Raw genomic sequence first — 26,485 nt, forward strand, 5'->3', positions numbered from 1 at the left:
TGGGCCTGGGCTCAGCCCCTTGCCGGCCCCTCCTGGAGCTCAGAGGCTACGGAGACTGGTGTGCAAAAGCAAACAGGCCCGGCGGGCTGCCCTTTGGACCTTTTGCAATTCGCCGGGCGCTGCGGCCTGGGCGGGCGACCTGGTATAAAAGGGGCGCGGGCGCCGGCCGCGCATTCCCTCCTCAGTGCCGGGCGGCTGCCTGCGGGTGCCCGTCCCTGAGGAGCCAGCCGGCCAGCCAGGCGACACGAGGCGCAGCGAGGGAGCCGCTCGCCCCGTCGCCATGGGCCCTCCGAGGCCCGCGCTGCTGCCGGTGCTGCTGCTGCTGCTGCTGCTGCTGCTGGCGGTCGCCCGCGCCGGGGCGCGTGAGTGGGGCGGCCCGGCCTACCGGCCGCGGGGGCCTGGGTCCCGGGAAGAGGGGTTGGGGGGCCGGGGACCCGGACCGGCGGTGGCTCGTCCACGCACAACGCAGTGGGGGGCGGAGACAGCGCAGGCCGGGGAGAGGGTTCTCCAGAACCTGCTTGTCCTCTAAAGACGCCAGCGGACCCCCTGCGCGGGAGGCCCGGGGCCCCATCGGAAGAGGGGAGAAAACCCACCGCTGTCTTTCTCCTTTTCTTACAGAAGACGAGGTGCTGGAAAATGCCAGTCCCAGCTGCCCAAGTAAGGCTTTTCCCCACTGGGCGGGGAAGGGCGCCCCCAGCCCCCAGCCCCTCCTTCTGCACCTCAGCTCGCTAAGATGCTGGGATGATATGATGGGTGTGCACAGCTCTGAGCCCCAAGAAGCCAGTTCCTTGGGACTCTACCCACCTCCAAGGGATCTCAACTCCTTCTGCCTGCATTTCTACTCTGTCCCAAGCGCTTGGCCTGGGGCAGGGACTGTCACTCTCTTGGTCCGTGGGCACTCTGAAAGAGTCCCATCACCGTCTGTTTATCAGTGGCTAATCATTGATTCTAAGCACATGAGGGTGAGGAAATGCTGACTTTAACCTTTGTGGAGAAATCCAGACCCCCACTCCTTCATATTTACCTGACCTCCAGGGGTCAAAGGAACTGGCCTCCAGGTGGTACCCAGTGCACTCGTCCTAGCCGGAGGCTAGCCTCTGATGGGACAGCACTGCCATCTTGTGGCCTCCTGGCATCACTGCCCTTGTGTTCGTGCCCCAAATGGTCTTTTCCTCAAATTGTACAGCCAATTCCTCTCACAGTGGAAAACTCCAGAATTTCTTAAGACAGTCAGATATCCCTAAGACTTAATGAACTTTGCCTCAGGAATTTGGTAGAACCAAAAAAAAAAAAAAAAAAGACCCACAGAACTGAGGTATTTTCAAGCTGAAAAGGCGTTAGAGCTATTTGCTTTATGTTGCTGACTCTTAATTCCCCAGTCTCTCTTATAGACCTTCTCAGCCCCATTGTTTAACACTCCCCTCCCTGCACCTCAGATAATACATTCAAAAAATACTGGCAAATTTAAGCATTATCCTCAACAAAACATAGTGGGGAAGTTAAATCTGTAAAGGGAAATTCAATATAATGCAAAGTCAATTAAAAATAATTTAAGTTTAATTACCATTTTTTACGATCTTTGCCACGACCTCTCTCTTCCCAGTAGACTTCTTTGGGGGAATTATCTACTATGTCGCTGACCTATTTCTCTCCATGTTAGAAGGTGCAACTCGCTTTAAGCACCTCAGGAAGTACGTATACAGCTATGAGGCTGAGAGTTCCACTGGTGTCCCCACGGCTGCTGATTCAAGGAGTGCCACCAGGATCAATTGCAAGGTATGAGGATACAGGAAGAGCCACTGGAGGAACCCAGGGCTCCTGTCCAGGCAGACCCCGCTCATGCCAAGACTGCCGTTAATCACAAAGTGGGGGCCTGTCCCTAGGTTTGAAAGTCAGCCACTCTGCTGAGTTTTCTGCAGCAAAAAAATTTTGCCAACCAGATTTATTATTCCATTATCTTCTAAGATGTAACTGGAATACGTGATCTAGAATATTAGCATTGCAGGATGGTAGATTTAACATGATGAGTGAAGCCCAGTGGGTAAGCCAAAGGAGGGGGGCATCTCAGGAAAGCATTCTGGAGTACAGTTTTTAGACTTGGAGCCAAACAGAATCTTTGCTTAAGACAAACAGAAAAAAAAGAAAAATTTGAATATGTAGTTTGTTTTCAAAACTTTATCTATTGCTGAAATGATTGTATTCCTGTCCATGTTCACATGGAATGGATCTAAGGGTCACTATTAGGGGCCATGTGGGAAAGAGAAGTCAAGTTTGAAAACAGTCCTCTTCTTTCTAGGGCCCCATAGTCTGTGTTGTCTTATAATGTGGCCATTGGCCACATATGGCTGTTTAAATTGAGTAAAACTTAAACTTCTTAGTCATACCAGCCACATTTCAAGTGCCCAAGGCCAGCAGCTCTCCTATCAGACACGGTAAATGTAGAACATTTCAATCATTGCAGAAAGTTCTTGAACAGTGCCAAATAACCCTTAGGGATCTCTGTAAACTCCATCAATACATGAAGTTCTGAATAGGCCCCAAGAGATAGGAACAGTTAGGTTGCTTGGTTTTTCTGGTGACATTAAGGAAACATTTGCCATTGAAACCAATGATGGCTTTCTTTCTGCCTCCTTTGTTCTTCCTCTAGAAGAATACTTAGACTGTATTAGAAGAATCCTCTAGAATACTTAGACTGTATTCCCTCTAACCAGTGGTCCCCAACAGTACTTCCCTCTGTGTCCTGATTAGAGAGTAAGCCCTGGGCTGTGAATGGTCTCATGTTCTTGATGGAGAGTCTTCATGTGCTGCTTACTATCCTCTTCTCAGGTTGAGCTGGAGGTCCCCCAACTCTGCAGCTTTATCCTCAGGACAAGCCAGTGCACCCTGAAGGAAGGGTATGGCTTCAACCCTAAGGGCAGGCCCTCACTGCATAAGACCAAGAACTCGGAGGAGTTTGCTGCTGCCATGTCCAAGTAAGGCGTGGGCCTGTCTGAACTTCTGAGCTCTGGGATTTGCTGGATGTGTTGTGGATGTGTGTGTGTGTGTGCATTCGTGTGTGTGTGCACACGTGTGTGTGTGTGTGTGTGTGTGTGTGTGTGTGTGTGTGTATCCAGGGAAGGATGAATGCTTGTGCTTTATGTGAGGCCTGTGTGTGAGGATAAACATTTCATTCTGTATTCACTATGGATCAGGGAATTGCTAAGTTGTCCCAAGAATCAGAAAGAGGTAAACATTATTTACCCTCCCCTAGCGAAGTGCCCCTAATTATCATTTAAATGTGTTTCTAAAAACTCCCATGCTTTAAATCTCCTTGAGACAATAAAGGTGAGATGGTTTGTTTAAACAGGTGAATTACTGTTTAAAGAATTAAACAAGACCCATAGCCCCGTGGTCTTCAGGGAAGGTCCAGCAGGACTTGGTGTGGTGCAGGGTCTATTCCACAGGGGGCAGCATGGCTCAGCCTCAGCGAGTGCAGGGAATGCCAAGTACTCCCCCCCCCCACCGCCCCACCGCCCTGCCCTGCCCAGGGCTGTAGTTCTGCCCAAGCATAGTGACCAGGTCACCCTGGTGTTTGCAGCTGGCCTGTCTTCTGACTGATCCATGTCTGTGTTGTTCCTGTTGTAAATATTGTGAACATCACCCCTGCCTCGAGCCCAGATCACAGTTGGTAGTATCCTAAGTGTGTGCAAATACAGACGGCCATAGGTTCGTTGGTCTGGGAGCATCAGAAACCCCCTCCATCTTTTCGATTTGTTCAACATTAGACATGAAAGCCAGTCCTTTCTCTGCCGAGTAAGCCTTCATGCTTCTATCTGTCGCCAGTATTTTATCCAAGACCTGAATATGTCTGCAGCACAGAGATGCAGTGACAGGAGGGACTGGTAGTTTCTTTTCGGGTTTTACCTTCTCCAAACAAAAGGGACTCCTGCTCTTGACTATCACCGGCTTCCAAGCCTACACTGCAGTATCTGGAACTTTCTGCAAAGATGTTGAGCTATGGAAGATGTGCCTGGTCTCCTTTTCCTCCTTATGACCTAACCAGAGCAGTTGCAGCCCTGAATTTCCAAAAGGACGTCCCCGAAGGGAAGTCCCTAAGACCATAGTTAATATGGGCTTCAGACATGGTCTCAAGGCTTATTAAAGAGTGATTACCCAACAAATGCACGAAAAGAAGTTCAAATTCACTGTTAGTCAGGAAGTGTAATTAATGTAGCAACAATATATTTATCACATTACACCCATAAGATTGCCAAAATATAAAACAGCCAAGCGCCTATTGCTGGTGACCTCTGAGGAAAAGTGAACATTGCTGGTGGAAATGATAGCCAATAGTCAATATCTATTATAATTAAAAACTTACTACCTCTGACATAGCAATTTCAAAAGGCTGGGACTCTCGCCCATGAAAAGAAGAGCAGTAATGTGTGAAGATAATATGTATAAGTGTGTTTATTTCAGTGTTGTTCATGTGGGAGGGAAAGATCCGGAAAGAAAGTGAATCCCATCAAATAGAGGAAATGTCTGAATCAATTACATATAACCATAAAATGAGAAAGTTCTATAGCTTAAAAAAAAAATCTGTCAGACCTGTACCAATGGAGTCAAAGGATTTCTGTGGCATATAATTAAGAAAAGAGAGATAGAAAAAAAAAAATGTGAAAACATGACGTCGTCTATGTAAAACAAGCAAAGAAAAAATCTTTATGTGTGAATGTTTCTACCCCACACCTTTAGATAGGATTGCCTGAGTGTGGAGAGAGAAGTGGAAAACCCAGTGGGTTATTCTGTGAGGAACATGACAGCAGAGACTGGTGTGGGTAGAAAACAGAGGGGAATGCACGAAGCAAGCAAAACAGGTAAAGAAGTCAAAGAATGCCAAAAACATACACATATTTGTACACTTTTTTGAAAAATGTACATTTATAAAGGAAAGATGGAAAAAAAAAAAACAGTAAGTAAAAGGAGGTTGCAAAGCTACCTAGCTTACATCCAACAGGCTTACAGCGGAAAAAGGACACGTCTGTGACCTCACTCTCTCTGAAACAGGTACGAGCTCAGGCTGGCCATTCCTGAAGGGAAGCAAGTTTTACTTTACCCAGAGAAGGAAGAGCCTACACATATCCTGAACATCAAGAGGGGCATCATCTCTGCCCTCCTGGTTCCCCTGGAGACAGAAGCAGATAAACAAGAGTTGTTTCTGGTGAGAATGCAGAAAATTGATAACCGTGCCCTTTGAACTCATCTTCACATATTTGAGCTGGGTCCCACTCTGTATATAAAGTGGATTATTGACTTAGCCACATGACTAGCTACACCCAGGAGGCCCTGTACTGGTGTGAAGTGCTGGTACGCAGGGCTCTCCCTGTCCCCTGGGCTCACTGATGGATCCCTCCTGAGCAGATAGAGAGGAGAGCCTAATTTTAAAGCAGTATTTGAGGAGTCCTGACCACCCTACTCTTCTGTTTGACTTTTTGTGTCCCCACAAGATATAACACAGTAAAGCTCTGTGTATTTTAAACCCAAAAAATAATGGAATCTGTTGCCAGCCTCTCTCAAGAATTTCAAGTTTTGATCCGAGAGAGAATTCAATTTAGTTGAGTCCCATGAACATTTTTGAGCCCTTACTGTGTTCTAAGTTCTATATTCTGCTCTACTTGGAGAAGACAGAGATGTGTCCTGCAGAGACCTTCCCTCAGGGTATGCTCGGGATCTGGGGAGAGAACCAAGACACACTGAGCACAAGGCGACTAGAATCCATGCTGTAAAGGAGCAATAGAGAAAATCCTCTGAGAGCACAGAATATAGTCAGAGTCGGCTGGGTCCTAGGAGGCCAGGCAGATGTGCCTCAGAACCAGAACCACCCTTCATGGCCTTCATATTCTAGCTCTGGAGTAGCAGCAATGCCCACTGTCAGCCTAGGAGGAAGAAAATCCCTTCCCAATCCATGTTGCTCCTGCCTTTTCTCCCAGGCTCCTTTCCTAGCCCCTCTAAAGCATCCAGAGCTGTTTTCCCACGTTGAATACACCTGTTGTATCTTCTACTCCCATAGGATACCGTGTATGGAAACTGTTCCAGTGACTTAACTGTTAAGACAAAGAAGGCAAAGGTGGCAACAGAAATATCCATTGAAAGGAACCTGGAGAAATGTGATCACTTCAAGGCCATCAGCACAGGAGTTAGCCCACTTGCTTTGATCAAAGGCATGGTAAGTTTCATATCCACATTGCTCCTTGCAATGAGCACTGTCCTCTTGAGTCTTAAAATTCTGGAATGTTAGAGCTGGTAAGAATTTTAGGGAAGAATCAACCCAGACTCATTTTCATCTAGACTATAGCAGGATACTGAGGACAGGAAAGGACTGCCCAAGGCCACGTGACCTGTTATTAATTGAACCAAGACCAGAGTCAGGTTCCTGACTTCCCAGTCCAGAGCTCTGTCCTTCTTGCTGTCTTTCTGTCACTGACACCGAACCATCCACCATCCCTGGAGAGTAATGACTGTCCATCCCTGAAAAGGTTCTAGAGCTTAATGGAGGATAGCAAAGCCGTCTATTGCTGTTTCCTATAAAAGGACTAGATGTCCCCAGCTCCAGGCATCCAACCTCTGAGGAAGTCCCAGGACCTGTTTTCTGCCCTCCTCTCCCTCACTCCTATGAAGTGACATTACCAAGAGCATTCCAGTGTCCTATCCTTTCATCCCATGTATGACCCTGATCAATGCCTGGCCTCTCTGCTCCCTGCCTAGGCCAGCCCCTTAGTATTAGCCTTCTCTCCTGTCACCTCAACAGGGATCACTAAGCACCATATTACCAGAGCTTACCCAGTGCCTTGTAATCTTCTGGGACATGAATCACAGCTTATCTCGATAAACAGGAAGGGCGTGAGCAATCACTGCCATGCTTGACAATGTTCCCGGTCATTGTCCTTGAGGCTGAATATATGATGTCTGACAACCATAAGGGTCGTATTCAGAAGAAGCCAAGGCACTGGCCTGTGTGTCTTTTCTGAGAACTTGCTGTATGCTTAGCCCCACTCTGGGCAGAACTGGAGGTCAGAGACAGTGGCAGATGAACCATGGGCCTTCCCTTTGTACTTACAGTCTAATCCAGGAACAAGGTTCCTATGCATGCCAATAAAGGACAATAAATGACATACTAGATAAAGTTATAAACTGACCAGTGCAGACAAGCAATCCCAGGCCTGACCAGGAAGGAGAAAGCACTATTCACGTAGTTCATTGGGCAAATTTGGTGGTAGATCTGCTTAGAAGGAATGGTGAGTGGGTATCCATCAGTCTAGCCTCAAAGATTTATGGGGGATGTGGAGAATGAACCTGTAAGATACAAAGGATGTGAGAGACATAAGACATAAGTACAGGCTTCTAGGCAAAGAAAACTTAAGAAGCAGTGTGAAGTGTTAATGTGTGGTGGGTGGGTAGGTGTACAATACCTGGTTAGACATACTTTGTGCAGGATGAGATGTCCATTGGGGTGGAATAAGAAAAGTCTACAGCTTGACTCAGCTTTGGGTATACTGAGTTATTGTATCCCTTTGTCTACATGCCAAGTACCAAGTTTCCTTCTTCAACTGAGTTTATCTAGTAGGGCAGAACTCCCATCTCCCATCTTCCTTGAAGTTAAATGCCCATGGCAGAAGAATCAGGTTCAACCCCCAGAGGCTGATCAACACGTTTTTTTTCTAATCTCATTTACAGCTCTACCCCTTGTCAACTCTGATTAGCAGTAACCAGTCCTGCCAGTACACTTTGGACCCCAAGAAGAAGCATGTGTCAGAAGCCATCTGCAAGGAGCAACACCTGTTCCTGCCTTTATCCTCCAAGTAGGTCACCTTCTGCACCCTGATTCATTATTTATGGTTTGATGGGAGACGAATGCTTTTCAATACCCTGTTCGGAGCAAGGCTGTGTTTGGAGGAGACTATGAGGAGGTTCAAAGCAGAGCCCACGCCCATCTCTCTTTTCAAGCTAACAGATAATTAAGCAAGAAAATCTTAGGTATACAAAACAGTTTGAGACCAACAAAAGATATCTTAGACCCAGACTCTAAGGGTTATGGATCAGGAAAAGCCAAGGATCATTGCAGGCTGCCCTGGTTAAAAAGGCTTAATCGAAGATTTGGGATTGGGACCAGAGACTTGTATATCCCAATCCATTTTGAAACCTGAGACATCAACTAGTGTTTACTGATTAATTGCTCTATTCTTGGCATTGTGCTGAGGGATAAACACAGGAGTTTCAAGGCACAGTGTTAGTCCCTACCCTCTGGGGACTCCAGAGTAGTGAAAGGGATAAGTTACAGATGTCCCTCTAATGGAAGGGCAGGTAGCATGACCAGGAGGAGGTAGAGGGTGTTCATTGGCAGGGAAGGAGGTCAAGGAGGCTGGATTCAATGGTTTGAAAAGGAGGCAGGATTTGGGTAGAAGTAGAGAGGGAAACATTCAACATGAAAAGAATATTACTTTCTAGGGAACTGGCTATCCATGACATGATGTGCTTCCTTTGTTACCAGGAGTCAGTATGGGATGAATGCACAAGTTACACAAACTTTGAAACTTGAAGACACACCTAAGATCAACAGCCGCTTCTTTGAGGAAGGTAAGATTTTATATGCACATTGTTGCCAGGGCTTGGAAATCTGCCCAAGACACAGCATGTATTATGGCTAGGAGATGTCTGCTGACTGATGAGTCAAGTGGTGTTTGACGTTCTGGGTATGGGCTCCTCTAGTGAGAAAGCACATCCCTTTCAAAATGTTAAGTGCCAATGCAATAAACGAAAAGGAGAAATATCCCAAAGCTACCTAGGTTTTTGTAAAAAGGAAATTGGCCTCCTAAGTCTACCTTTGGTAGGTCTGACAACCTCCTACACTCTGAAATAAGCCTGGGACCTGGATGAGGTGGGGCAAGTGGGAGAGGCCCTTTGGAGTCAGGAATTAGTCTTTAGAGCAGGAAAAAAACCTTAGCAATCTCTAGTCTAACCCTAACCCTGCATTTGTCTTATATTTAAATCGGTCTTATGCATCCCCTCGTTGTTCCCTCATATGCAACCTGTGACGTCATGTGGTAGCCACGTGTGCTTTTATACCCATTCTACAGAGGGTGAAATGAAACTTGGAGAGGCTTGTGATATATCCAAGGTCTCCAAATATTGGAAGTAGTGCAAAATCAGCCCTTGGGTCTAATTGAAGCCAGGACTCTTTCCATTGCACCACATTTCCCCCATTCCCCCCCACATTTTCCACATTAACCCCCATCCTGGCATAGGTCAGGGCAGGGTGATGAAGGAGACACAGAAGCGTTTTCCCCCATCAGCTTCTTATAGATCCCATTGGAAAAAATGGCAGGTGAGCATCAATGGGTCTAGCCTCAGCCATAGTCATGTCAATGGCAACCACAGTCATGTCTAGTTCCTTCCAGCAGAGAGGTAATCTGATCAATTCAGACAAGCCTGGATTCAATTGCAGCTCTGCCTCTTACACTCAGAGAGGTCTTAGGCAAGGTGAGTTCCTCATCTCTGGGTCTCAGTTCCCTTATCTTTAAATTGAGGAATAATAATGAACCCAGAGGATAGTGTGATGAGTCAGTACAAACACTGAAGTCGAACACCAAGCACAGAGCCAGATATATAACAGGCATTGAGTATAGGATAGTTTCCTTTTCTTCTTTGCTGTACCTCCCTAATTTCCAATTTTCAGTAGACCAGGAGGTGGTTGAAATGTAGAGGTAAGCAAGAACCCCTTTGACACTCCCCCCCCCCCGCCCGGCTTCCAGGCACTGAAGAGGTGGGTCTTGCCTTTGAGCGCACCAAGTCCACACCACCCCCACAGCAGGCTGAGGCCATTGTGAAGACTATCCAGGAGCTGCAAACATTGCATGTCTCCGAGAAGAATGCCCAGAGAGCTAACCTCTTCAGTAAACTCATTACTGAGCTGAGAAGTCTCAACAACGAGGCCTTCACATCCCTCTTGCCAAAGCTGATCGAGGTGTCCAGGTATTTCTTTAATGGTTGTAGCCATATATTTTGTATGACCTGTGGTAAGGGCCTAAACTTTCAAACCTTGGACAAGCAGAAAATCTCAGAGGCCACTGAAATATCAATCCAATAATTCCACTAGTCAATCAATTAATGTTTGCTGGATAGAGAAATATCAGCTAATGTGCTTAGAGTTCCATGGGGGACAGACACACACACACACACATCAATGCTGCATTCAAGGCAGATAGGCATTTGTGTGTCAAAATGGGAGAGCAATGTTTCCCACATTTTGATGGGTATCTTCTAGTTCCTCATTCTATTGTGAGTATCTTGGAAAGTTGGGGAGAAAAAGATGTCTGTGCCCTCTGGAAGCCTATACTAGTGGAGAGAGAACTAGGCAAACAAAGTGATACTGTGATTTCTCCATACTTTAAGGCACTGGTTCTAACTGCTGGGAAGACCAGAGGAAGGACTAAGGACCGAAATGAGGCCATGCCAGGGCTTGTCTGGCAACGGTCTATGTTCTGAATGAAAGGCAGTGATAATCCTCTGTGGTCAGTAACTCTGGGGTCCTTCTTGAGATTTTCCTTCATGGTGCTTCTCCAGTGGACAGTGCTTTTAGAGAAGGCTTCCTGCTTCCTGGGATCTGTGTTGGATTTTGGAAGATGGTCAGATTTAGAGAGTGAATCTCAGAAATCATGGGCCAAGGATATTGGAGCTGCCTGAAGGCGATCTCTATAACCTTCTCTGCTCTTTCCTTCTCAGCCCCATCACCTTACAAGCCTTGATTCAGTGTGGACAGCCCCAGTGTTATACTCACATCCTCCAGTGGCTGAGAAGTGAGAAGGCCAACCCCCTCCTGATAGATGCAGTGACTTACCTGATGGCCCTGATGCCAGAGCCCTCAGCTGAGAGGCTGCAGGAGATCTTCAGCACAGCAAAGGAGCAGCAGAGCCGGGCCACTCTATATGCTCTGAGTCACACAGTCAACAAGTGAGTTTCACACTGCTTCTCCTAGTAGAAGCTGAGGAAGAACCCACATCTCTGTACTAAGATTATACCCCACCTTCCACTTTCAGACTCTCTTGAGTACTCTTGTTTTTTCCACTAGCTATGTTGAGAGCAAAGACTTGAAATAAGAAATCTTCACACACAAGTTTGTATCATAAACTCGGCTGTGCTTGCTAAGTCCTAACTCTCATTCCGCAGCTATCATAAGGCTAACCCCTTGGTGACTCAGGACCTACTGGATATTGCTGATTACCTGTCGGAACAGATTCGTGATGACTGCACTGGGAACCAAGATCACACCTACTTGATTCTGAGGGTACTTTCAGTCTTTTGTAGGACATGCATTGTTTCAGAAGCATTTTCATGAACACCCCCTACTTCTCCTTCTGCACCTGACTTGCCCTTGTTTCTTTTCAATGCAGGTCATTGGAAATATTGGTAGAACCATGGAGACAGTAACCCCAAGACTCAGGTCTTCAGTCCTGAAGTGTATCAAAAGTACAGAGCCATCCCTGCTGATTCAGAAGGCTGCCATCCAGGCCTTGCGGAAAATGGAGCTTAATGATGAGGTGAAGTCCACAGAGAAAGTCCGAATGTAAAAATTTTAGTCAGATTAACAAGGACTTGGAAAGAGATTCTAAATCTCATCATTCTACTGCTTTCTAATTGCCAATTTCAACAAGCCTCTTGACTGCCTAGCAGTATGTGGACAAGACAGAAATAATAGCCCACGCTCCTACTCTAGCCTCAGAATATGAGATTTTAGCTACATGCTGTCCCTCATCAACCATCAATCTCACCTTAGGAAAACATGCTTGATTTCCACCATCTTCCCAAATTGGGTGCAAATGACTCCAGAGCTTTGGAAAACACCTTATTTATTCACTCCAAACTCTCACTTTCCCTTCCCACCTACATTCCCACATTGAAATAACTTATGGTTAAACAGGTTTGTTTTCACTTATAGTAGCAGATCTTCCTCAAGTCCCAACTTGAGTATGTTAATGCAGTTGGATGTAACATGCATTTAATAGGAGTCATCTGAGACCCTTCCTTGAGCTGGTTTTTCTGAGGGAAACTGGTTAGAAGATACCATACCAACATTTGAAAAGTTATCAGAAAGAAATTTGACTTGTATGTAGTAAACCACCAGCAGACCACACTGGTGTTTGCCAGGCATGTTCTGTGTTCTGACCAAAGGACAGTGGTAACAGTCTCCTTTTTTGGCTACAGGTCCAGGAAGTTCTTCTTCAAGTTTTCCTCAATGATGCCTCTCCAGGGGATAAGCGACTGGCTGCCTATCTCATGCTGATGAGGGGCCCTTCCCAGTCAGATATTAACCAAATCATCCAGCTTCTTCCACGGGAACAGAATGAGCAAGTGAAGAACTTTGTGGCTTCCCACATTGCCAACATCTTAAACTCAGAAGAACTGTATATCAAAAAGTAAGTAACAGTAATTTTCCCACATCTGCCACAAAGGGCAAAGAGTAATTTCCCCCCCCTCATTCTTAAAGGCAGATGCCTGCTCTTTATGGAGTGTTCTTTCTTCTGGACAACATGCACACAAAAATGCAGCAGTCCTGAGCCAAGCTCTTGTGCAAATGAAATCCAGATCGTTTGGTAGCATTCGGCAATCCATATTTCCTTGGGGTGAGAGAGACATGGATTTGTAACATGGTGTGTAAGCTAAAAATATGCTCCTTCTTTCCATCTAGCTTGAAAAATTCAGTGGAAGAAGCTCTGAAAGGATCTCAACTCCCAACCATCATGGACTTCTCAAAATTTTCCCGGAACTATCAGCTTTCCAAATCTGTTTCCTTGCCATCGCTTGACCCTGTCTCAGCCAAAATTGAGGGAAATCTCATATTTGATCCAAATAATTACCTTCCTAAAGAAAGCATGCTGAAAACAACCCTCACTGTCTTTGGATTTGCTCCAGGGGACCTCTTTGAGGTATGTGTGAGACTAAGAAGAAGCTCCCATCCTCTCTCCAGTTCTGTACAACTCCATAAATAGAAAGTCAAGGGGTGGGGAGGCATGAGCCAGCCTGGGGAGGAGCTAAGATCAAGCAGCTCATTCCTACCATCAGTTTGAGGCCTTCTTCTTTCCCTCCTCCCTCGCCCTCCTGCCTTCTAGCTAAAGGTCACCTGAAGCATGACGCTGTAGTATTAAGGGAAATGTAGATGTCTTAGGGAAGCCCTTAGATCCAAAGCCAACAAAACACATGGGCTGTGCAATCAGATTGATCTGGTTCAAACCCCAAATTCATTCCCAATCTGAAACTCTTGTTTAATTGCTTATCCTCTCTGACCTTAGCCTTTTCTGGAAAAAGGACAAGTAACAAGTTCTGCCTTTCAAGATTCTTGTAAGATTTAAATAAAGTCAACTCCTGTGGTTGCTGAGTTCAGCTCCTACTGCATAGTATTCATTAAGTACTTGTTTAATTAAATGGACATTAAAGAGGGATTGGAGGCTGACATAGAACAAAGCAACCTGATGGCATTTTCTTGCCTGATTTTCTTTCTCAGATTGGTTTGGAAGGGAAAGGTTTTGAGCCAACATTGGAAGCTCTTTTTGGAAAGCAAGGATTTTTCCCAGACAGTGTGAACAAGGCTTTGTACTGGGTTGATAACCAAGTTCCTGATCATGTCTCCAAGGTCTTAGTTGACCACTTCGGCTATACCAAAGATGATAAACGTGAGCAGGTACGTTTTCATTAAGAAAAGCTTTGGATCTCAATGCAAAACATTTTCCTCCTAGCCTAGAAGTCGTCAAGGAGCTATCTAACTGAAGTGACAATTGTGGCTATTATTAACCAGTCCCATGGAAGTAAAGACTAGGGTCCTCTGCAGTTATAAGCCTCCTAGAGATTCAATGTGCCCAGGAGCCAGACTCAGTAGAGGCACTCTCCCATAATGATTACCAGTGGAAATTCTGGGGCATGGATTTGAATTCTGACCTTACTGTTTTCAAACTGTGCACACCTGAGAAAACTGCTTGATACTCTGTCTATTTCTACATCCCCATAGTGCTAATAATCCATACCTCACTGGGTTATTTAAAGACTAAATGAAATAAAGTATGTAAAATGCTAAGCAGAGTGCATGACAGGTACTGATTGTTCAATAAACAGATATTATTTTAATTTTTGAATTCTTATTTTCCTTATTAACCGCTTTCTTCGGCTCTTACTTGTATAGTGGGAGCAAAATCTACTTTGAAGCTAGCATAAGCCCCCACTTAAGGAGTAGAAAATAGATTGTATAATCTGGAGTTTCTCATTCTTTAGTTTTTTGCTATTCCAAGTATGATTCAGTCATTGGCTCACATCAGGGTTTGTTAGAAACGCAGGTTCTGAGACCCCACTGAGACCCCACTGCATCAGAACCTGCATCTTAATGACACTCCCTAGGTGACCTGTATGTACATTTCAGTTTGAAAAGCAGGGCAATAATTTACTCCTAGATGCTAACAGATGGCCCCACCTCCACTTTCTAATTTACTCATCTCCCCATGACGCTGGGGCTCTTTACTCTGTTGGAGTCTGTCAATCGTTCTTTTTTTTTTTTTTTCACATGTATAAGCATCAGTCTATGGTGTTCTTCTAATCTCTAAGAAGAACTTATCTAGGATAAGGTGTTTTTCAAGGTTTTGGCTAATTTTTATAGCAGCTATATTTTCTCAAGAAACCCCTGGTATTCATCTCTCATCAGAGGAAAAAGGGGTAATCGGGAGATATCTTCTACTCTTGGTGAGCCCTAGGAATCCTGGGATCCTGGAGAACAGAGGTCCCTCTTATTATGCCTGCATTCAAGTTACCAACAGCATGGAGACACCTCCTATCCCTGATAAGACCTCAGTTTCTTTTTTTCATCCCAATTTGGTAGAGCTATCTATCTTTCAGTAAAAGGCAGGAGTGATTTCAGCGGCTTCCCTATATCCCCACCTGTGTATTTATGTTTAACCCACCACAGCTGCAGCAGATGAGCCCCACAGGAGGACTCTAAAAGTGTTTGACGATGCTGACATCTCATTAGACATTTTATTATTAAAATCCCAGGACATGGTCAATGGAATTATGCTCAATGTCGAGAGACTGATCAAAGATTTGAAATCCAAAGAATTCCCAGAAGCCAGAGCCTACCTCCGCATCCTGGGAGAGGAGCTTGGCTTTGTCAGGCTCCATGATATCCAGCTCCTGGGAAGGCTGCTGCTGAATGGTGTTCACACTCTTCCTGGTATCCCCCAGATGGTAAGTAGGCCAGGCGCCATCACAAGCAATGAGATTAGCCCATGCCCTTTGTAGATCTCCCAGACCCCTAAGATCCTGTCCCACAAACCAGAGAAGATGCTTGTACTTCCTTCAGGGAAGCAGTTTGCTTTGAATTTCAGAGAGGAAGATTCTTAGATTGCAAAGAATTGGTAACATTTAGAAATTAGGCCTTTGATAATATTAGGTGTATCTTTTGTGGGCATCCATTTGTTCATATGGAAAACAATATTAACTGTGTTTCTCTATATCTATGCTACAAGTTCTCTATATCAAATGATTATGAAATCATTGGTATATTTGACAAACTGTCATCCACTATCTAAATATGAGCTATAGTTTCCATCATTATTAATTTATTCATAAGGGAGAAAATGTGTAAATATATTCCCTGGTATTTGATAAATAATAATGTTGGCTTTAAGAGACCAGATTTCAAGTTATTTTCTAAAAATGTTATTTAAAAAAAAAATGCATACTAATATGTTCATCATCTCAGTAGCTTGTCAGTTAAAAAAAAATGGTTTTGGGGTACGTGGATGGCTCAGTCGGTTAAGCGGCTGACTCTCGGTTTCAGTTCGGGTCAAGATCTCAGGGTCCTGGGATCAAGCCCTGAGTCAGGCTCTGTGTTCAGCAATGTGTGTGCTTGTCTCTATCCCTCTGTCCCTCCCCCACTCTAAAATAAATCAATCTTTTAAAAGAGTTGTTTTATCATAATAGATTGTACTTCAGTAAGCCCTCATTTCCATGTAGACTCCAAATAACCAGAATTAATCCATGCCATCCAAGGCTACTTAAAGCTCAGAAAGCTCTGAGGCAGAGCCCTATTCTTAAGTGACTCTGAACCACTAGTTCAAATGACATGGTATCTGGGAAGAGCAATTTCTTACATCCCAATCTGTTAAAACCAGTAATCATGCATTTGATCAAATCCTCAGCTAATCAAAATATGCTAGTCTGTTCCTTTCTGGATAAAGAAGAACAATTACTGTCTGATATGTAGGAGGCTTCCTTTCACAAATCCCGCTTGGCTGAAGCTTACTTGTCGTTGCCATCCCCTGTTGGATCTACAGATTGGAGAGGCCATCAGGAAGGGCTCAGTGAATGACTTGTTTCTTCACTACATCTTCATGGACAACGCCTTTGAACTGCCCACCGGACTTGGGTTACAACTGCAAGTCTCCTCCTCTGGGGTCATCACTCCTGGAATCAAGGCAGGAATGAAGCTAGAAATAGCCAATGTAAGACCTGTTCACTTTTCCATTCCTCAGGTTGTTCATTTCCTCTGTGGCGGGTTTCTTGTACGATTTTAAAATGTGTGTAGTTCAAGTTGAAGTATATCATCACTGTCATCACCTTACTCATTTTTTTAAATTTTTATTTATTTTTTTAATTTCTTTTCAGTGTTCCAGAATTCATTGTTTATGTACCACACCCAGTGCTCCAGGCAATACGTGCCCTCCATAATACCCACCACCAGGCTCACCCAACCTCCCACTCCCCGCCCCTCCAAAACCCTCAGATTGTTTCTCAGAGTCCACAGTTTCTCATGGTTCATCTCCCCCTTACTCATTTTTATGAAAAACTTTAGGATTCCACTAGGAGGCTCCACCTGGCTAGCTCCTAGCAGTAAGGAACAAGCTATTCTCAAGAAAATCAGATTCCTGTCCTCTTTTCATCCTATACGTTAACTTTAAGCAGCTCGGGCACTTCCTGGTGCTGGATATCAGTGTAGTCTGGCTCTGGGGAACTGAGAACATGGCTTTTCTTCCTCCAAAGAAATCACAATAATGTTTCCTGAGGCATGAGTGGTCCAAACATGTTTGCCCAGGGATGGGGAAGGGCGGTTGATCTGACTACACAGGGACAGAGGCATTTAATGAAGCTGAACAGGTCATATTCTGACTTACAGTTGCAGATGGAGCTGGTGACAAAGCCCTCTGTGTCCGTGGAGTTTGTGACAAACATGGGCATCGTCATCCCAGACTTTTCAAGGACCGGGATCCAAATGAACACCAACGTCTTCCATGAGACAGGCCTGGAGATGCAAGTTGCCTTGAAAGCTGGGCAGCTGAAGTTCATCGTTCCTTCTCCAACGAGGCCAGTCAAGCTGCTCAGTGGCAGGTAATCTGTCCGCCAGATAGGACTAGCCAGTGTGAGAGGGAGAGTGGAAACCGGATCCGTAGGACTTGACTGCCTGAGATAATTCAGGGCCCCGTGATCTTGGGGGTGTGGGGGGAGAGAAGGTAGTGAATTACCTACTTTTAACGTAGGTTAGAGTCACCAAATAATTCCAGTTTCCTCGACTGTCCAGGTTTCACCACATTGACATTTAGGACTCACTGATTAATCACTTAATAGGTTATTTTTTTTGTTGTTTGTGTGTTTGTTTTGAGAATGAAGAAACATAAACTCTAGAGAAATCATCCTTGGGAAATGAACATTCTTTTCATAGGAAAAATACTAGGGAATGTGCTAATCTGTGGTAGCTAGCTCAGTGGATAGAGCATGAGAGTCCTAATCTCATGATTATGGGATACAGCATATATAGAGAACTCCATTTCAATGATATCCTTAAACACTGATTTATCTTAGTTTCTATATCTTGGACTCATTAATTTGTTGATTCAAAAAGAGTAAAAATAGTATTTAAGTGCCTAATGCATGAAGCATGTGGAATGAGATACACCTGACCTTCTAGTGCTTACACATGAAATGAGATATACCTGACCTCTGGCACTTAGTTCATGGGAAGGACATAGAAGTATCAAGTGCATGCTGAGAGGAAACACTGGAGGACATGAAGTTCTGTAAGACCTAGTCTGTGGCACTCGGGGAAAACTTTCTGAAGAACTTGAACTGATACCTGAAGGCTGTCAGAGTTCTGCAGACCAAGGAGAAAGAAATGAGTGTTCCCAGGCCAAGAGAATGGCTTGAAGGAAAAAGAACAGTTCAGGAGCTGCAAGAAAGTCAAAACTCAGTGTGGCAAAGCACACAGGGGTCATGGAGGGAAGTGGCAGAGGCTGGCCAGGGTCCACCTTCTGAGCCACCTGAAGTATGGTGGACTCTTCTGAAGGCAGAGGACTTTAAAGGTGGGAACATAGATGAAGAAAGGCTGGTGTTTTAGAGGACATGCTCTGACTCCAGAGTGGGGCATGGATGGACAAGAAACATGGGTGGGGATGGGGAGACTGGTTGGAGTCTGTCACATCCAAATGTGGTTGAGAGATGCTTGTGACCTGAACCAGACGAGGGCCAGGGATGGTGTAGGAAGGAGCAAACCTACTCCAGAAATTCTTCCGTGGTAGAAACATGAGCACTTTGTGGTTGACCAGTTGCAAGGTGAGGAAGAAGAGGAAGAGCACTGGGGGTGCCTCTCACTGAGACAGGGAGAGGTTTGGAGGAAGTTAACAAACTCAGTTTGGGATGTGCCTCATTTGAAGTCCTGCGAGACCACCGGTTCTGATATCCAGCTGGGAGTGGGACCAATGGGTCTGAGCTCAGTAAACAGGCTGGAGCTATAAATACCAATTTGGGCATCACCTGCAGAAGGAGGTTGTTGAGGTCAAACAACAACTGGTGTAGGGTGAGACGCGATGGACTAGGACAGACATGTAGAAAATGTGAATGTGTGAAGCAGCAGAGGAGAAGCAGGAAAGATCGAGAAGTAGTGTTCAGGGAGGCGGAAGAAGGGCCGAAGTTGTAAAGGGCCTCAGCAGCCCAAGAGAGACCCAAGAGAGACCCAAGAGAGACCGCCAGGATTACCTCATAGGCAGCTAAAGCTGACAGAGTTCCAGCCTATCGGCAAGGCTAGCTTTTCAAGTACCCTTAAAATGAGGAAATAATACTGAGAAAAGAACATGATATTTCCCCAAAAAAAAACCTTGGATGAAATCAGGACATTGTTGAACTTTGTTGGACTTACTAATTTTTTTAAGTCCATACTTGAGAGGAGGATTCTATCTATCATCTGTTCAGAGGTCAGGGACTCTAAAGTCTTAATCTGGCCCTAAGTGAGCAGGTCTCCCTAATGCTCCTGGGAGATCAAGGAAGATAAAGCCTAAGAAGGTCCTCTGGAGTTAGGAGCAAGAAGGTGGTTGGAGATGCTGACGGAGGCAGGCCCGGAAGCATGATGGTGTGGTGTCAAATCACAGTTCGTGAGAAGCGTGTTGGAAGAGTGAAGACCATGAGGCCGACCCGTTTCTTGACTGTGAGGGAGACGAGGGGGGAGCAGGGAAAGAAAAGGGTGCGTGTGCATGCGCACACATGTGCACAGATGTGATAGGAAAGGTGTGCAATGGAGAGGTGTGCATGATGGGAGAGATGTGTGATGGGAGGGGGGTGTGAAGGAGGTGTGCGATGGGGGAGGCTTGCAAAGGGAGAGGTGACTTAGACTTGTTCCGTGTGGGAAAAAAGTAGAAATAAGCCAATACAATAAGAGTTACCCTTAGGCTTCCCTTCACTAACGGAAGGAAGGGGCACACCTGAGTTCTGGGCCCAGGGATCCCTATTCAACATCGGAGTCTCTGTTTCCTCTGTAAAATAAGGAGCCTCCTAATGCCTGCCATTGTGGGGATTCCAGCGAACAAAAGCGAACGCCTCAGGGCAATGCCTGAAACAGAAGAGTCACTGTGTTTGTTGCCTTGTTGATGTTTGTGCTGTTCGTTGTTTCTGAGTGAATGAGATAACCTGAGGTGGGTGCCGACAGAGGGGAGACAGAGAGCAGGTTAAGGGGGCACATGTTGGCACTGCGACCTACATACGGCCATCAGTGGTGTTCACTTCCACTGGTAACGTGAAGGTAACACGGGTTTCTTCTTTCTTTCCCAGTAACACATTGCATTTCGTCTCCACCGACAAGACAGAAGTGGTTCCACCTCTCAACGAGAACAGGCGGTCCTGGTCAGCTTGCAAGCCTCTCTTTCCTGGCCTGGACTACTGTACCTCGGGCACTTATTCCACCGTCACCTCCCTAGAACTGGCCTCCTACTATCCGCTGACCAGGGACACCAGGTCAGAGTCGCTCAGTGTTCCACCCTGCATCTGCTCCCCTTCCATATTATGGCCACTTGATGGGGGTGAAGGGAAATCTGTGTGTTGTAAGAGGCCTGTGCCACCAGCCTTGGGTGTCCGCACCATCCTTTAATTACTTAAAATAGCGGTCCTCTGTCCAGCACACCTGAAAGGCACTTATATTCCTCCGTAAACTTTGAGTAGGACTGAGTTTCTTCATAGGTGAGGTGGGGCGGGTGGGGGTAGGGGCAGCTGGAAGGTAAATCATGAGCCTAAAAGAGGGTCCTAGCTCAGAAAATAAACAACCAAGATGATTCTGGCACACTCCCTCCAGGGAGCTAAAGCCATTGTACTTGTACAATTGTACCATTGTACTCCTTTGAAAGCATCTCTTTATAGATTGTGTCTCCCTTTTCTCCCTTATACATTAGGGAGTGGAATCAGAACACAGATTCCACTTCGCTCCTAATTCAGTGTCCAGGTTTCTGAGCCTCCACACCCATTAGCTAGATTTCCCCTCGGAGCCCAATGAAGTGTTCGGAGCGCCGGCCGTGCTTGAGGGCTCCTTGTCTTCAACTCTCACTGCTCCCTCTGCTTCTTGTCAGCTTTGCTGACACAACCAGCCAGCTCCTGCTCTGTGTGTCCAAAGCCCCTGGGGTCTCCCCTGGCCTTGGGTTCTTGGAGGGATGGAAAGGGATCAGAAAGGTCCTCCTGAGTGAGAGACGAGAGATGACATTAAAATAAGGGCCATACGTTGGTTGCCATGGAGGAGGAGTTATTTGGGGGCGGTTAACATCGTCACCAAAAGCTCTAACATTGTGTACATGCCCTGGGACATCTTTAGATTTGAACTGGAACTGAAGCCCACGGGAGAAGTCCAGCAGTATTTGGCCAGCGTAAGCTACGAATTGCAAAGAGAGGCTGGCGCCCCAGTGGACACACTGACCTTTGTAACTCAGACAGAAGGCAAGTATCCGGAAAGGGCTCCTCCAGCTCTGCCTCGGTCTCAGATCCAGGACTCACAAGGAGCACTAATTTACTGAATTTAACAAATATTTACTGTGGTCAGGCCACTTGTAAGAGCAGAGGCTAGAGCAATGAACGGCGGTGATCAAGTCTCTGCCCGCATACTGTTTACAGCCGACAGCCAAACACGTAACTCTTCAGAATGCCAGACTGGTGCTGGGGAGAAAAATAGTTAAAGGGATCTAGGGAATGTCTAGAGTGACAGGGAAGAGGAGGGGTGGGGGAAGACAGTGCCATTTGACATGATAAGGGAAAGGGTCACTGGTAAAAGAACGTTAAAAAGAGACTTGAAGGAGATAAGGGCATGAGCCATATAGAAAGAGTGTTAACAGTCTGAGGGGCTCATAGGTGCAAAAGCCCTGAGACAGGTGTATGGCTGCCAAGTTTGAGGAGAAGGAGGGAAGCTGGTATGACTGAAGAGGAGAGATCAGGGAGGAAAAGTGTAGAGAGTGAGGTCACAGAGATAGGGGCTGGTACAGGAAGGACGTGTTTGTACATCATTGCAAGGATATTGGCTTTTACTGTGAGTGAAATAGGAAGTCACTGGAGAGTTTTCATGAGCTGATCTAAGTTTATAGTGGGAAAGACGTTGGGGTGACAGGGACATTGCAGTGGGCTGTTGCAGTGACCCAGGCCAGAGATATGGGCACTTAGGATTAGAGCAGAGGCAGAAGAGATCTAATAGTTGGATTCTGGACATATTTTGAAGTTTAGGTTTCTCGGGATTTGCTGATAAGGTGGGTGTTGAAAGTAAGAGAGAAGATGGAATCAGGATGATTCTAAGTTTTTTGGCCTGAGGAACTCAGTGGAGTGGCTGTGTACCTAGATACAAAATAACTGGTGGAGAAGTAGGTTTCAGGGGACATGGCAAACTTACATGCTCACTTTGGAAGGTTTTTTAATGTAGGAATAGTATGTCACAAAATTAAATGAGAAAAACAAAACCCACAGGAAATGGGGTACATGCTGGGAAAAAAAAGGTCACGTAACAACTTTCCAAAGGTATAAAATGGGCAATCCTGTGAATTGAAAACCTAGGAATCTTGTGACAAAGGAAGGAGAATTTGGGGAGAGAGGAAGCCAGGACTGGCATGGCTAGGAACCAAGAAGGGTGTCACAGGTAGAGAGTCATATAGAGATGTCCTGTCTGCCTGACACAGAAGGACCTCGAGGCTTTGTTGTTCCCTGACTTTGCCAGGTGTGCCCCATGTCAGATCTTTTCATTCCAGGTCCCAGTGCCTGGAATGCTCTCCCTCCAGAACATGGTATGGCTCAGACCTACTCTTCATTCGGGTCTCTGCCCACACCTTGCTTTATCAGAGAGAACTCTCACCACCATACAGGAAATAGCACCTCTCTATCCCTCTCTTTATTGTCTTCCTAAGTTTTACTTTTCTTCATGAAATCTAATATCATCTGACATAAGTAATATTATTATTGTCTGTGCACCCCCCCCCACTAGAATGTGAGCTCCATGAGGACAAGGACTCCCCAATGCCAAGAGCAGTGCCAAGCATGTGACAGGCAATCAATAAATATTTGCAGACTGAACAAATGTATAGTTAGGAATTGAAGGTAAAATCCTAAACTGTGTCCTCATTTGAGCACATTGAATGATTACTTAGGATTTCTCTGCCTTTTCCTCTCCTTCCTTCCTAAACATAGCTTCTGAATACACATGTCTTCATTCTCTCATATACCCTTTCTAGGTGCAAAGCCGACCGAGGCTACTATGACGTTCAAATATAACCGGCAGAGGATGATGTTGTCCAGTGAGATCCAAATTCCAGATTTTGACGTTGACCTTGGGACAGTCCTCAGAGTTAGTGATGAATCTACTGTGGAAAAAAAGTCTTACAAGCTCACTTTGGACCTTCAGAACAAGAAAATCACTGAGGTCGCTCTCACTGGCCGCATGAGGTATGGAAGGCTTGGATGATCTGACCTGAACTGCAGGCCCTTGTAGCTCTGTCCTTGCTTCCTTTTTAGCTGTAAGGCTAACCAAACCAGGGGCACATGGGTGGCTCAGTCGGTTAAGCATCTGCCTTCAGCTCAGGTCATGGTCCCAGGGTCCTGGGATCGAGCCCCACGTCGGGCACCCTGATCAGCAGGGAGGCTGCTTCTCCCTCTACCTCTGTCTGCTGCTCCCCCTGCTTATGCTTTCTCTCTCTCTCTCTCTCTCTCTCTCTCTCTAATAAATAAATAAGTCTTTTTAAAACTTTTTTTAAAAAGTGCTGACCAAACCAGGGGCATCCCCAGTTTGTGGTCTGAGGGGCAGATAGAGCCCTCAATACTCCGACCGTCTACACATGTCTAGTTGGACCTTCCTACTATTCACTGTGCACTTACTACTCATCAGGCATTGTGCTGGGTTCTCTGAAGGAATCATCTCAGTTCTTATAATAAACTGCAACCTAGATATGAGTCTTCGTGTTTTATAGATAAGAAAATGGGAGCTCAGAGGGGCTAAATATTTGGCCAAAGCCAGAGAGCTAGTAAATGGTACAGTGGGATTCAGACAATTTCTGAAAATCATTTCTTTCTCCCACACCTCCTTGGAAAGTCCCGCATTTGTGCCAAAGTCAGCTTCAGAAGTTAATGAGCTCATTTTCGGAGCCGTTCATGTATCTCATTTTTGTCACCACAAATGACACTTTTGTTTAATCCTATGTATCCCCTTGGAATGGATAGTCATTGATGTCAAATCATTTTCTTTTCAATAGCTACAACAAAAAGGAAGAAGGGAAAATCAAAGGTGTTATTTCCGTGCCCCGTCTGCAAACAGAAGTCAGAAGTGAAATCCTTACCCAGTGGTCTCCCACAAAACTACTCCTCCTAATGGACTCGTCCGCCACAGCTTACGGCTCAACAATTTCCAAGAAGCTGGTCTGGCGTTATGGTATGTACCTCCTCTCCCTGTGAGTACTTCCGAGAGCACCGTGGATGGGAGGGTATTTCTGAGAGGCATGGGTTAGAGCTGACCTGGTACTACAAATGACGTCTCACATGTGCACTTTCAGACGAAGAGAAGATTGAATTTGAATGGAACACAGGCACCAACGTGGATACCAAAAAAGCAGCTTCTAATTTCCCTGTGGATGTCTCTGATTATCCTAAAAGCTTGCATATGTATGCCAATAGTCTCTTGGATCACAGAGTTCCTCAAACAGACATGACTTTCCGGCACATGGGTTCCAAATTAATAGTTGTAAGTACAAATCAGTCAGTTGATAAATACATAGTTAAAAGAACTAATTACATACTGAACTCTGAGTTAGGTGAAGAAGAGTATCCAAAGATGGATAAGGTATGCTTCCTACCCCAGGGAATTTCTGGGGAGCAAACAAACATGAATGCATGGTTAGTTACCCAGTTACACAGGCCATATGTGATAAATACCTAATGAATATTACTAAGCTTCAAAGGAAGCTTCAAGACCTTGACTAGGAGTTTGCCTATGTTATATATTCTTTTTATAAAATCCAGGAAGAGATCAATGATTAACACCCAAAATTCATAATTTTCTGTGATTTCTTTTTAACTTTCAGTGCATTATTCTGCTTAATGATTGATCTGTCGAATATAGATTATCACCTGATGTTAATTGTACTTTGAGGTCCCTCCATACCCTTTGCTCTAAAAGCTTCTTTTATTTGTAGGCAACAAACACATGGCTTCAGAAGGCATCTAATCATCTTCCTTATGTCCAGAATTGGCAAGATCAACTCAGTGGCCTAAAAGAATTGTACCTCCAGAAAATGGGATTGCCTGAGTTCCACATCCCAGAAAACCTCTTCTTGAAAAGGTAAAAATAAATAAATAAATAAATAAATAAATAAAAAGAAAGAAAAGGAAAAGAAAAAAGAAAAAAGAAAAATTTCTTGAACCATGGAAAGTAAATGGAAGGTTTTACTTAGCATAACTTAGACTCTTTTTAAATTTACCTTTTTAAGGGAAATAATTGAAGCATCTTAAGTAGATTGATAACTCTCACATAAGCACGATGGTATTTTTGCTTTATGGGTCATGGGATCTGAATGTGAACACCAGTCCAGTCAGAAAGAACCTAAGAAAGTAATTGGGGGATTCTGGTACATTCCCACAAAGAGGTTTTATGTACCGCAGACTGAATTTGAAAGCCATCTAGTTTTCCTCCATTATAAATGAACTATTATAATAGTCCACTATATGTGCATAGTATTGAAAAAATTTCAAAGGGCTTTTAGGTATGCAAGGCCAGCTCTGTGAGATGGGTACGATTATCCTCCCTATACAGATAACATCACTGAGATTCAGAGAGGCATAGACACATAGCATCACCACCCCATGGAAGCTAAAACTATAGCCCAAGATTACTGCCCCTACACCACATTCTTTTCACACACCCAGTTGTCTCATTTCAGTTTGGCAAATAGGAAGTATCAAGTGTCACGTGTGTGTAAGACGCTACACTAAGTGCAGTGAGGAGATAGAAACCAGATAAAGTATCGTCCTTCCTCCCAGGAAGAACATGTAGGCACTGACAACTGAACAAGTTAATTATGTAAGCAGAATTGCGACATGTTCTTTGAGATAGATTTAAGGTACTGGCTCTTGGAAGGGTTTTGCATGGATTTGAGTCTGTGATGGTTGGAGGTAAAAAGCAGGATTCAGGACACAGGGAGCAGCATGAGGAAAAGGCAGTGTGGGTTGGGGAATGGGGCTCATGTGCCACTGCCTCTGTCAGAGAGCAGGGAACTTTGAGTTCTTGATGTCTGACTGTGGGGATGTTGTCTTTCTTTCCTTTTAGTGATGGCCGTGTCAAATACACATTGAACAAGAACAGTATGATAATTGAGATTCCTTTGCCTTTTGGTGGAAAATCCTCCAAAGATCTAAAGATGTTAGAGACCATTCGGACACCAGACCTCAACTTCAAGTCCGTAGGATTCCACCTGCCATCTCGGGAATTCCAAGTGCCCACTTTTACCATTCCCAAGTTGTATCAACTGCGAGTGCCTCTTCTGGGTGTTCTAGACCTCTCTACAAATATCTACAGCAATTTGTACAACTGGTCTGCCTCCTACACTGGTGGCAACACCAGTACCAATCACTTGAGCCTTCAGGCTCGGTACCACATGAAGGCTGACTCTGTGATTGACTTGCTGTCCTACAGTGTGCAAGGTGAGCC

At 45.1% G+C, this 26,485-nt stretch overlaps 1 protein-coding gene across 1 annotated transcript in view; it reads left to right on the top strand.

Annotated features, from left to right (window-relative positions):
- The first annotated feature begins 280 nt into the window (after positions 1-280).
- The window catches only part of LOC111154142 (apolipoprotein B), a 37,555-nt gene continuing 11,350 nt past the window's right edge, over positions 281-26,485 (top strand). Inside the window, exons 1-25 of the mRNA XM_022513557.1 lie at positions 281-362; positions 619-657; positions 1,661-1,776; positions 2,827-2,972; positions 5,047-5,200; positions 6,050-6,205; positions 7,714-7,838; positions 8,528-8,613; positions 9,789-10,008; positions 10,759-10,986; positions 11,203-11,320; positions 11,427-11,573; positions 12,238-12,449; positions 12,722-12,959; positions 13,535-13,711; positions 15,067-15,258; positions 16,350-16,517; positions 17,189-17,400; positions 20,107-20,289; positions 21,134-21,255; positions 23,025-23,235; positions 24,039-24,214; positions 24,336-24,523; positions 24,975-25,120; positions 26,105-26,478. Coding sequence (XP_022369265.1) covers positions 281-362; positions 619-657; positions 1,661-1,776; positions 2,827-2,972; positions 5,047-5,200; positions 6,050-6,205; positions 7,714-7,838; positions 8,528-8,613; positions 9,789-10,008; positions 10,759-10,986; positions 11,203-11,320; positions 11,427-11,573; positions 12,238-12,449; positions 12,722-12,959; positions 13,535-13,711; positions 15,067-15,258; positions 16,350-16,517; positions 17,189-17,400; positions 20,107-20,289; positions 21,134-21,255; positions 23,025-23,235; positions 24,039-24,214; positions 24,336-24,523; positions 24,975-25,120; positions 26,105-26,478 — 4,216 coding nt within the window. The remainder of the gene's footprint in view (positions 363-618; positions 658-1,660; positions 1,777-2,826; positions 2,973-5,046; positions 5,201-6,049; positions 6,206-7,713; positions 7,839-8,527; positions 8,614-9,788; positions 10,009-10,758; positions 10,987-11,202; positions 11,321-11,426; positions 11,574-12,237; positions 12,450-12,721; positions 12,960-13,534; positions 13,712-15,066; positions 15,259-16,349; positions 16,518-17,188; positions 17,401-20,106; positions 20,290-21,133; positions 21,256-23,024; positions 23,236-24,038; positions 24,215-24,335; positions 24,524-24,974; positions 25,121-26,104; positions 26,479-26,485) is intronic.

The sequence above is a fragment of the Enhydra lutris genome, unplaced genomic scaffold (genome assembly GCF_002288905.1).
Source record: "Enhydra lutris kenyoni isolate GAN:26980312 unplaced genomic scaffold, ASM228890v2 scaffoldscaffold35, whole genome shotgun sequence".
NCBI lineage: Eukaryota > Metazoa > Chordata > Mammalia > Carnivora > Mustelidae > Enhydra > Enhydra lutris.